The sequence below is a fragment of the Augochlora pura genome, chromosome 2 (genome assembly GCF_028453695.1).
Source record: "Augochlora pura isolate Apur16 chromosome 2, APUR_v2.2.1, whole genome shotgun sequence".
Classification (NCBI taxonomy): Eukaryota; Metazoa; Arthropoda; class Insecta; order Hymenoptera; family Halictidae; genus Augochlora; species Augochlora pura.
In genome coordinates, this window is record NC_135773.1 from 11580618 (window position 1) to 11592710 (window position 12093).

A 12093-nucleotide genomic window follows, 5' to 3' on the forward strand; every position below is an offset into this window, starting at 1 on the left:
GCAAAATATCAGGGAAGCCTTCATAAAGAGAGATATACTATCCATTGCAGCAGTTGACATTATTCTACCACCTTTAGCTATAGGAATAGCTAAATAATATGATTTAGTGTCGCTAGAATAGTGACAGTAATGTAAAGCGACTAATTCGAAACTTTATAAAACAGAGGTTTGAGATTTCTCAAATATTTTCAAAGATTTTAAAATTTGTCTCGTACTTAAAGGAACGGATGAACATTCATACTTAAAAGCTTATTATTAAAAATCTCTATCACGAGTCGTTATCATCTCGTTAAAGTATTGCAAGGGGTTAAGGTATGCTTAATACCTCTCATATTAGCTCCTATTAACATAAAGTTTTCTCATATTATTATCTTTATATTGTGACCAGTGACGCTAGGAAAAAATAATACAGGAATTCAAAATATACGTACTTCTTATCTTATGCGATGTTTCATAATGTTTTGGTTTCACGCATTTATCTATATGCATCATTACGTACCTACTGATAGTATCGATACGTCTGTCCGTACCTCGCTTCTTCATCGATTGTATAGCTTCTCGTGCACAGATTGCAGTAGCCATAACATTTATGTCTAATACTTTGCGGCAGTTCTTCGCAGTTGTGTTTGTAATGTAATATTCACTGATAACTAACGCAAACATCTTCTAACATGCATACACATATAGATTTCTATCTTTTGCGAGGTAAGTACAGTGACGTCGAGAAATTCGCAAGTTTCTCGAATGCAGTTATGCATTCTTAACCTGTTAAGTGTGTTTGACGACTATATCCGTCATGGAGAATTTTGTGTCATTATATCCGTTATGCAAAAAAATTTTGTTACAATTTAATAGTTAAATTGTAATTCTGGCGAAAACGAAATTATATTCGTAATTTTTAATATATGTAAAATGTTTAGAGGCCAAGACGGAATGAAACCAACAAATGGAAATTGTAAATAATTTGAGCTGGATTCATAATTTCCTTCGTCATCGCTTGATTATCGCGACACAGTCGTGGGCGCTTAGCAAAGAGATCGCCACAGTTAACTGGTTAAGTTAAAATGAATTTCCGTGAAAGTACATCGACCTCTGCCGATTTTGTACGGAGAGTGTGCAGTATCTAACAATCAAGTTTTGGTAGCATAGAGTTACAATTTCGCGCTATTTCCTATCCAACCGAAATAAACGCGAGAATTGAATGCAAAGATTTGCTGCGCGAAGAAAGGATTCACAGAAACGTTAAGGTAGCGGAGTGGTGGACTTTACCAATGATTAACAACGTTTCGCCGACTCCGACATTATTAACCACGATATCCGCTCTGCCAAGTTTCTCGTCGACCCATTCGAACGCTTTTAAGATGTCTTCTTTCCTGAAATCTCACACCGTAGGGATGAATTTGTTCTTGCCGAGTTGATCGGTTACCTTCCGAAGCTTGTGTCTTGTCCCCCCGCGAGGTCCACCATCTTGTCGGACACCTTGCCGAGAGCTCTTGAAATTGCGGCTCCTATGCCGGCGTTCGCGTCTGTCATATCACTTTTCCAGCCCAACAATTCATGCTGCTAGATTTTGGTATTACAGACCGCCCTTGCTATGTCTATGCATAACTCATCCCATCCTAAACACATTCGGCGAGTACTTTAATCCTTTGAAGGCAAATGGTTTTTTGATGGTCGCGGGAGATGAAAAAAGAATTATTTTTACCCATAATAATGTTTTTATTGTAAACTGGTATCGGGGAAAAAATTGTGTATAAAATCACGATTACGACCCCACCCGGATGAGAAATTATTTTTTAATCCCTCATTACAATTTAACAATTATAAATACTTTGTAATTATGAATATCTACAGAGCGGAGATACTGTATTATACTGATAAAAAGAGAACCTCTATCGCTAGAACTACGAACGAATTAAGTAACCATTTTTGTATCTTATCACTTGGAAATAAATATTAATAATTTCTTATACAAAATGAAATCTCCCTTAATGAATTAATTTAACAGCTCAATTGATGGCTTGAATATTGGGCAAGCAAATGCACAGTCCATTCTGATTAATTGAAAAGATAGCAGGATATCGCCGTCTTCTTTACAACGTAATTGTTTGCAGGTAAAAGCTGGCATCCTCGCAACGAATATGCATGGATGGTTTCGAGGTTTCCTCATTTCGTCGGTGGTCTCGTGTAAGCCGCGTGACGGGGTATTGCGAAAACACAAAAGTCACTCCAGCATTGCGATAAACTGGAGGTCCCCTTTGAAAAGCGCGAAGAAAGTCGGTATCATTATTTACCGCGACATTTTCACGGAAGGGTGGGGGTGGGGGGGGGGGGGGGGGGAGATCTTGTCGGCGACGTAGATTTCGTTTTCTGGAGGATCGTTGTGGCCAAACGATGCATCTTGTGTTCACGAGCGTGCAATGCAATTTCTCGTTGACCCACCTGAGATGTTGTTTCATTTGATGAAATTAAAGGGAACGAATTTTAAACGCAGGCACGCGCTACGAGACTGGCTTGCCGAATGCTTATACACGATCCTCTGTATGCAAATGAATTTTTGTCATTCTTCTTTAATCGTGTACACTTTTCATCGTAGTAATGCACGCATGGTTGAGTTTCTAAGGTATGCTAAAAAAAAAACAAGCCCGTATGAAAGTTTGTGATTCTTATGGTAAAAAGTTGCAGAAATTCTTTCAGAAATTTTGCCGATGTTGCATATCATTTCTTCGTAAATTTATTATTACTCTACACGTTTTGGATCCTGGTAACACGCAACTGATCAGGTTCCCAAGTGTATCGAAAATTGCCACCTTCGATGTGTATACAAGCTTGGAATACTTTTGTTACAGAATTCCAACCGTATTACTCTATTGCAAATTTATTGTTACGTTTTCAGTGAACATTTACTCAACATGGTGAATAAAAAATTCAGTAGAGTTTTAATACTTTATTGACATTCGCCACTGTATACTTCATTGTAGTGTACTTAGAGACAGTGTAAGGAAAAAGGATTACACTCTCCTCGTACTAGTTAAGAAAATCGACTTCTAATTAATGCGGTAACTAATTTGTCCTAAAACTATACGTTGGAGACTAACATTTAGAAAATGTTGATCCACGTTATTGACCAAGTTAGATCTTAGTTAAGAGAATTTAGATTGAATGCAGATAGTATATGTGTTGTGAAGCTCCCTTGATGAAATAAAAGAGTAGAGGATTTACAGGCGAGAAAAAAGTGTTACCGTCGCATTCAATTTAATCTTGTTAGCTGAGAACCGATTAAAAATGAATGGAGTCGAGGACGTCTCACTTTCAACAGGGACATTCAAACTTTAATTCAACGACGGCCGCCGCTTCCCGAGCGACGTCTACACGAATTCTTAATTTTAAATGAAATAAAGCCACTGGCTCTGTTTTCAGAATTACACGGCAACCTGAAACTTTCGCCAAGCTCTTGGTTAACGCGTAAAAAAAAAAAACGTTCGGACGTTGTGATTTTTTCAGAAACGACGAAGCATGAATTTTGAGTCTATACACGCAACGAAATTTTTATTGGCCAGTTAGTAACTCCTCCAGCAACTTCATATTTCATCACAGGATCCTAGGGGTCTTCAGTGGAAATATTCTCCTTGTTTAAGATACCAGTTTGTGGAGAAAAATGTTCTCTTAACCCTTGTAATTCGTGGCATGCTGCTAGAATTAAGGGACACGTTTAAACGACTGACACCAAATTTTTACTTCACTGTTGAAGTAAAGTATTGAAATTCAGCAAATGTTCCAGTTTTTAGTAAGTTCCAATCTTATGAAAATCACTTTTTCTTTATTAATTTTTAAAAGAGTGAGTGACGAATTTCAAGCATGTCGAATGCTAATAATTCTTTTATTCGTAAACTGTCTAATAACAAATAGGATAAGTAAGTTCAGTCTAGCTAAAACGTGGAAAAAATGAATGTAAAACAAGTCGATTGCTAATAATTCTTGTATTTATAGACCGTCTAATAACGAATGGAATGAATAAGTTCCTTATAATTAAAATATAATAAAGATACTAATAATTTTGGTTGCCAGGTAATAATATTCAAAACGGCAAAATAATGATGCTGAGAATTTTCGTAACTAAACAAAGGATTTGGAGTGGTTTAACACTACGTGGCAGCAAAACGTTTTATATGACAGTTCGTTTTAACAAGAAGTTATGGAACGCGGCGAATGGTTGATCAGAGTGAATGAATTTAGCGAAGCGACAGTCACCAATAACTGTACTAAAGAGGCGTTGTATCGTTGTATCGATACTAGCTGTTTGGTAGCAGTATAGCTAGAGATATCAGTTTAACAGCGACAATAAATCTGATCGTGCGAAAGCCTCGATACCGAGGATTTATAGAAAGTCTCTGCGTTTTACGATATTGCCGATACTTTTTGCCCGATTTAAAACTGATCGCCGGCATTTTTATGTAGCTTTTTTTGCGAACACAATGAGCCGAAAGTGCTTTTACGCAGTTATTTAGTATTACTCTGCACGGAATAGTATCGTTCGAAATCTTTTCGCGTTCGATCGATGAGTTTTTGGCACGCGACGCGAACGATTTCGATAAACTTGTGAAATTAGGGGAGATTTAATGCCACCCGGCTTACAGACTTCAAATTTATTTACAAAAAGTATAATACGCGAATCGCAAGTTCACGCGGATACGGTAACAATTATAAATGATATTCTATTTTCCTCTTATACTTCTGTTTATTTCATTTGTAGTCACATTTTATTTATTCCCGGTGGAATTAGTTCTCCCATACGAGTCTCCATTAAATACCTTAACTAAATAATATTATATTTACGATATTATTCTGCTACAATAATCCAACTATGCTTAAAGAAATAATCAATCCATGAATGCTTATCCATTTGCATGTAAAAAGATTTCAAAATAAATACACTGTATATTTGCCTTTTCTTGACAGAATTCCGTTTAACTGTAATTATCGTAGACTTGAAGAAATCAAATATTAAACATTCGACAACGCTTGATATAAACAAATACTACAGTATGTACACCAGATCTCGTAATCTGCGACATTACGCTGTTACTCCTCTAAACTAATTGAATTAAGAAAGTAAAAATAATGATAAAAATTCTAAATGAATGTCGCCGAGCAACGACGCACACACGATCGAATTTCTCCCGCAGGATCTTGAAAGAGGTTGGATGAATGCGCTACTTTCAAAGATGTTTAAACGAAGAGTCGCAGCGCCAAGCAACGCGAAGACGAAAAATAAGGGAATCGGGGGAAACGTAAGAACCAGACTTGGTAGAGAAGCTTTCGAAGTAGTGAAAAGGAGAACTTGCGAGAGGAAAAAGGTAAAAAGTGGAGGAGGAACGTCGAAGCAGCCGTTGTTGATCAACAAATAAAGGAGAACTGGATAGGCGGCAGAGGTCGGGTGGCGATATTCTTATCTTTGCACGGAGGCAACCCTAATGGTCTACCGAGTTGCAATAGCTCTTCGTTTCCCAGCTTTTCTTTTTCTGTGTACACAATTCAACGCTGCGGAAAAATTACGCTCGTTAAAGGCGAGATTATCACAGAGCAATTTTTCCGACACTTGCGCCGCCGTGCCGCGCCGCGCCGCGCCACGCTGTCGTGGTTTTATTTCGTCTGTCGAACAATAGCTTCGGTATTTGAGAGTTCACGATATTAGTACGGCCAGGAATTTTTTTTCCGGTGAATAATCACAAGCGAATTCGCGCAGCGAGCGGGCTGAACGAGTTCTAGAAAATTGTTTTTACCTGCTGTTGAACAATATATATGCGAACAGCTTACACGGATATACCGATTTTGCTAAAACTGGCTGGATAATAAATGCGATTCGCGAGACCATTGTAGACCTGTGCACGTCGCAGGCATTCTTATTCGCGAGACTCTCTGTATAATAGAATTTTTTTAAGATCCCCGAAGTCTTTTGACTTAGAATTGGTGGTAAAAGTTCTGGTGTTTTGAACAATTAAACTCGGCTTGTGAAAAATTGCACGAATATTGGCAGAATTCAAACAAATGATGAAAATAAAAAATTTTGAAAAAATTCTTTTTTCTGTGTAATTCATGTACACCAAACTAGCGTTAACAAACCATATATTATTTAGTTCTTCGATAGACTATTAGCTATTATCATAGATAAATAAAACGTTGAACACTTGTTTCTATTATCAGAAATAATTCAACTTGCTTTAAGGTAATATCATGATCTCGTGCAAGCATTCTTTAATATCGGCTTATGGGCGACATAAAAATTGTCTGAGCAGCTGATGTGATATACGGTAGTGAGAGGACGACGAGGAGGTCGCACGTTCCGTATCCGAAGGAAGTTTCGCAGCGGTGGAAACGCCATTGGCTAAACCGATAAACAGCAGAAAGCTTTAGCGATGCAACTACGTTGAAAAATATTTTGCTTCGAGGCTTCCGGCGGGCTGGAGTTAGAAAAATTCTCGTATACAACAGTTTCCGGAATCGTAGATACAACGTTGAAGAAGAATTTTCATCTGCCATTCGTCCCCACCGTGATACATTGCACCGGCTCTTTTGTGCTGTTCCTCTAGCGATTTTTTATTGATCATCTCGAAAGATTCGTCGACAGACTCATCGATTACTCTTGTCTCGAAGGTGTCAAGCAAATGCATTTTCTATGCTGCACGTGTTTTCGATCTTCTTATCCCTTTATGTTTCACTGGCGCACGTACAGGGTGTCCCATGTCAAGTTTCGCAGCTAATTATTTGCCACAGTACAGTTCTATTCTATAAATATTTCGCAACGAACAGTGTTTCGGGTGACGCGTCTCAGACTGCCGATCTTTATGCAAAATAAACATTGTTCAGAAGTATTGCGAGAAACAAAAATTGTATACAAATAAATTGTCAGTTTTCGTAGTTTTGATAAGCAGAAAATGGTGTAACAATACTATTAAACTCTCCTCCGATTTTCACGATTTCATATTTTAGCTATTCATTTTTACCATAAATATAGAAAAGTTTTGTTATAGCGGAGACTAAAGAATAGTATGTATAACGATGAAAAAGAAAGATAACGTACTCAATAATAGTATCATTACTTATACATTCTGTACACGGGAATCGAAAACAATTAACAGTACAAGATTTTATTTTAGAATATGCTGCCGTTCGCGCTGTTGTCAGGCACATGCTCGTTCTCCATCTCGTGCCCTGGCAAATCGTTCTGATCGACGTTTCTGTGACCTTCGCTGTCATTTTTGCTGTGTTTGACATCTTCGCGAGACCGTTTTGGCTGCAGCTGCTGAGATTGCTGCCGTTGCGGGCTGCGAGTTCGCGAACGCGAACGCCTGTGCACCTTTCCCTTGTTGGCAGACTTAATTTCTCGCCACAAGGAGGCCTGTTTCTTTGCTGGAATGAAACGTAATTTGTTTCCTTAACACTTGTAAAACGAATACCGTAGATTATAATGGAAACCAGTGTCGTAAACAAATTTTTTATAAAAACGTATCATGGAAAGCGTATAACGCTTTTACTACCTATTAGTTTTCTAGAAAAATAGCGTAAATAGTTTTTGACAATTCACCTTAATCATTCTCTATTTTTCTAAATATTGTAAGGATGTATATGCGAGCGATACGTGACGTGCATAAAAATAACTATACCTAAAAAAGAGAAAGTATTTCTCTTGGAAAATATTACCGAGAGAAATACTTTCTTATGTATCTCTGAAACTCAAAGTAATTCTTTTCGAGCAAAATTAGCCAGCGTTTACTTTTGTAACGTATTTCAGCTAAATCTAATTAAGATAAATTGGTTTACTGGTATCGGTTTCAATGGTTTCATTTGAAAACAACTGTAATTAGTTTTATTATAAAAAGTATACTGTTATTAGCACTGTTGTTATATACCTTTAGGTTTTCTGACTTCGGGCTCACTATCCGATAAGTCGGAATAGTATTCTCGGTCTTTCGGCTTCGCCTTGCCCCTTTTGTGACCCGAAGAGGACTCCGCATTTCCGATATCAGCTCTCGCGTTGCTATCGGGGATCCTATGACGCGGTGACCGATCTCTTTGTTCATTGTCTTTTCGCTTATACTTTCGCACCGATCCCATGTCTTCCGCCGAGCTATTGCTAGATTCGCTTCGCCGTCTCCGTCGCCTTTGACGGCTTCGGCTGCGTTTGCGTTTTCTTTCCTGCCGCGGCTTCTTAGGTTTCCCCCTGAACAAATTTATGATTACACGAAGTGAACTCTTTCGTTCTATTTATTACAGTCGACCGTATACCAAGTTAATTGATGAAAGTATTTAAACAGCGGAGAAAAATTTCCTCTCCACCCTCGTACTGAAAAGACTAGATATTACTCGATGTAATTAAATTAAGTCTCGGACGATATTTAATCCGTGCAACCTAGATATAACCTCGATATGGTCAATATTATTTTATTCGCAATTTCATATTTTAGACAGGCACGTCACAATATATCACAATTAGAGATCAACAAGAAACGCTATACATAGAGAATATTAGTTTTAGAACAGTTTTATTACTGTAACTACAACTATAATTTTTCATCTGATCAGTGTAAGGAAATTAAAAAATTTACTACCAAAATTAATTCGTTAACCCTTCTGATGTTGATACAATTGATTGAGGTTTATCAAGATCTTTACGCAATCTAAAATATGCATATAATGCAATTGCAAGTAATATGATCTAACTAGCATCCGCATAATAGGAATATAATATACTATATAATATAACAGGAATATATAGTCACAAAAAGAACATTTCACTTCGGTCAACAGTGAGAAAGTTAATTCGGGCAAAGATTTGGGTCAGCTATTCGACTACAATGGCAAACAAGATAAAGAGTTCTCCGATTTGGTTTGCCGCTAGCTCAAATATTCTGTTAGATCGGTCCTTTGCAGACATTCGGCTAACTCCGGCAATGTTAACCCCTTACTCCGCAGTTAACATCGTTTTAAGAGGACAGAAACTGTGGCGTAACTGTATTAACGCGGCGGATATTAATTGGATCGCAGTCTCGCGCCTCGTGTAAAGTTTCCGGATGCGTTGAAGCGTAATTAGACAGACAGAGGGAGAGAGAGTCTACCTAGTATTCTCTTTGCGATCCGTGCTGACCTTCCTGGTTGGCTGCTGTTCGCTGTCAAGAGTGGCCGGTTCATCGACCGATTTTTCATCGTTAGTCTCATTCACCGGCTGCTTAGTCGGTGTCGGATTCAGCGTGAATAGTGCCTTGTAACGACCGCTTCTATGCCGCAGGAGACCGGCGTTTACAGCGTGCTTCAACGCTCGGTGAACCTGAATCGTGGATTCAATGTAAAACTCTTTGACAAGCATTTCACGTAACATTCTATAATATTATTTTTATATAAATGCTTCTGGGATTTTTGTATGAATTCAGAACATTGTTTTATTTATATTTATATATGTTTCATATGTACATACATATAATCAATCTACTTCATACATAAATACATATATTTATATATGCTTCATGCTCGTACTTGTATTATACAGTATAAGGTCGCGCATAAAGCTCTAGTTAAAATACCCAACAGATGAAGAGCATAATAGTTTAGAACCATTAAATGGCACCACTATGGCAGTGGCCTAGATCAAGCATTTAGTAATATCAATCTATAATTTCATCTATATAATCTTAATTTTAATCGATATTATCTTTATCGTGTAACAGGGACAGTTGTCTCAGAATCAGTTTGATTCCAAAGCGAGTCGAGTCATCTGATATTTACTCGAGGATGTTTAAAACAGTATAACACAATTTACATAAATCATGAACATCATTAAACGTGAACGGATTGGTTGGAAACTGAATTTAGCACGTTGAATTAATTTCTTATTTCGTAGAATTTTAATTGAGCAAAGTTTGGCTTGCTGTAGAAAATACTTTTTCCCAGAGATAATACGAAGCGTGGCCTGTATCGTCTATCAAAATGTTCGCAAGAAAGAGAATGTTCGAAAAGCCTTGTACCAAGAATGCTAGCCGCGCCGCTGCGTTTCATCGATTACTAAATCGTTCGCAAGTTCCCCGAATACTTGGAATACTTTGACAACTGCTTGCAACCTTGAAGTGAGAACATTGCAGATTGGCGATCGATTTTTCACAACTAAAACGCTCCATAATTAATGAAACTCCGTGGACATAAAACACAAAGGTGGAATAATAATAAATAATGATAATTAATAATAATAACAAGAATCAATAATTGCGTTAAAGCGAAGTGCATAGTTACCTGCATTGTCAGATTCCTCTGTGTTGCCTTCGAAGAATGTCGCAGATAATTGAGGACATCTCGAGCAGTGGATCCTTTACCAACACCGAGATGCACCACCGCATCGACAACGCGACTCATTAGACGTGGATTCGACGGGTGAATCATCTTGAACGTTTGCACTGTTCTTCATCCAGCGAAATGTAAACTTTCGATTATCATGTAGACTATTATTAAATGTCCCTATGAATTAGTTTCCCGTGTCAAAAGTTTCCACACGGATTAAGGAATGGGAACGTGGTGGTAGTTACTTGTCGAACTTGGAAAATTTTGGGGAAAATCTGACGAAACCGTAACTCCGATTATCAAGAGATATTCATTACTAGATGCAAGGGAAAGGCTTTCTAAAAGGTCGCGACCTTTTAGGTACGCGATGAATCAGTATTCCGGTGAACCACAAATTTAATCAAAACATTGAGTTCGACTCAGACCGCCGGCAAATTAAGATATTAACATAAACTCGTTGCCTGGCATCTCTACTGTCTTCTTTTTTCATCTCGATTCATGAAATCAAATATCCAACTTCGTTATGTTTCGATCAACAGGTCTCGCTTCCTGTAAAATTTCCTATAAAACGTATATAAATTGTGCTCTTATGATCCAGTGCTCTAGCGTCTTCTATTAAAGTCTCGATAAAAGGAAAGTAAAAAAGAACAAAACCGCAGGAAACAATTATCCAGCATGAAAAAGGGTTAATGGTTTGAACCGGTCGTCGGAAGACGTTTCTTTCCGCCGTGGCGTTAGTATGAGTTTCGCATCCTCCGCACACCGGTTCAGTGAAATCATGAATGCTCCACGAACCGGAAGTTAGCATCAAAAAACATTACCAGCGACCCGACACTTAGTTCCCGAGGCTCAACGAAACCGGGTCTGCCGCAAAAAGCAGCGCTAACAGAATCCGGCTGATCCTTTTACCGGGTTGCCGCGAGTCCGTCAGAGTTGAAAAGAAAATCGAGTGTGCCTGGTTAGCGAAGTTTATCCGTGAGATAATCCGGCTGGCGGATGCCGCGCTAGAACTTGGGGAGATTCGGCAACGTGATCAGCAACACTCTTTCGTTTGGGAAACGCTTTGCTGTAATCTCACGCACAGTCGTTCTCCGGACAACTTGGTGCCACGATCGAGAACGGGAGAGCTTGAGGAAGAGAGAGAGAAAGAGGACGGTAACACGAGCGTTTCTGTGAAGGTTGATTGCCTGGCGAATCGCGCGTTTAGGGGTTGGTCTCGGTTTGACGCGGCAGAGAATTTTCGAAGGACTGCAACGCCCCACCCCGGTGCGTTTAACGAAGAACGTGGCGCGACGTAGCGTTCGGATGAAAGCGACCTGATTATCACCGTGAACCGCGGCAAATTAAATTGCAAGTCAAACGCATCCTCGGAAGTACGTTTCTCGCGGGGAGGTTTTGTGTGAGCACCGGTCCGGGCAGGTGTTTGCGAGCCCGACTTGTTTGCCGGAATTGCGGCCTGCTCGTTTCACGGCATCCATCCCACACGGGCGCTCCGAGTCCAGCCGAACCGAACCGAGCGGAGCGAAGAGGAGCGAAAAGCAGATTCGAGTCAAGAGTACGCGCTCTCGATGTTTTGTGTCTCGTTGAACGACGGCGGGGCTGAGTTTCCCCTGGAAACGCTGGTTTCCCGCACAAAGGAACACCCGTCACGAACGAATTAGTCCACTAATTCGATTCCTTTCTGCGGCGGTCGATTGGCCGTACCCGCACGTTCGCCGAACCGCGCGCATAAAATAGTATTAATTATCGTCGATCTACCACATAATT

At 39.2% G+C, this 12093-nt stretch overlaps 1 protein-coding gene across 1 annotated transcript; it reads right to left on the reverse strand.

Annotated features, from left to right (window-relative positions):
* Nucleotides 1–7122: 7122 nt before the first annotated feature.
* LOC144478356 (uncharacterized) lies at nucleotides 7123–10428 on the reverse strand. Its single transcript, XM_078196166.1, has 4 exons — nucleotides 10282–10428; nucleotides 9117–9325; nucleotides 7911–8221; nucleotides 7123–7410 (listed from the first exon to the last, which is right to left on the reverse strand). Exons 1-4 carry the CDS (start codon nucleotides 10426–10428, stop codon nucleotides 7154–7156), a joined length of 924 nt encoding a protein of 307 aa, XP_078052292.1. The 3' UTR covers nucleotides 7123–7153.
* Between the last annotated feature and the right edge of the window lie 1665 nt (nucleotides 10429–12093).

Excerpts from the sequence above, each read along its gene's own strand:
- LOC144478356 (XM_078196166.1), bottom strand. The coding sequence starts at position 10,428 with ATGATTCACCCGTCGAATCCACGTCTAATGAGTCGCGTTGTCGATGCG. Across the intron at positions 9,326-10,281 it reads AGAGGAATCTGACAATGCAG|GTTCACCGAGCGTTGAAGCA; the intron begins GTAACTATGCAC and ends TCCACGATTCAG. Across the intron at positions 8,222-9,116 it reads GATCGCAAAGAGAATACTAG|GGGGAAACCTAAGAAGCCGC; the intron begins GTAGACTCTCTC and ends AAATTTGTTCAG.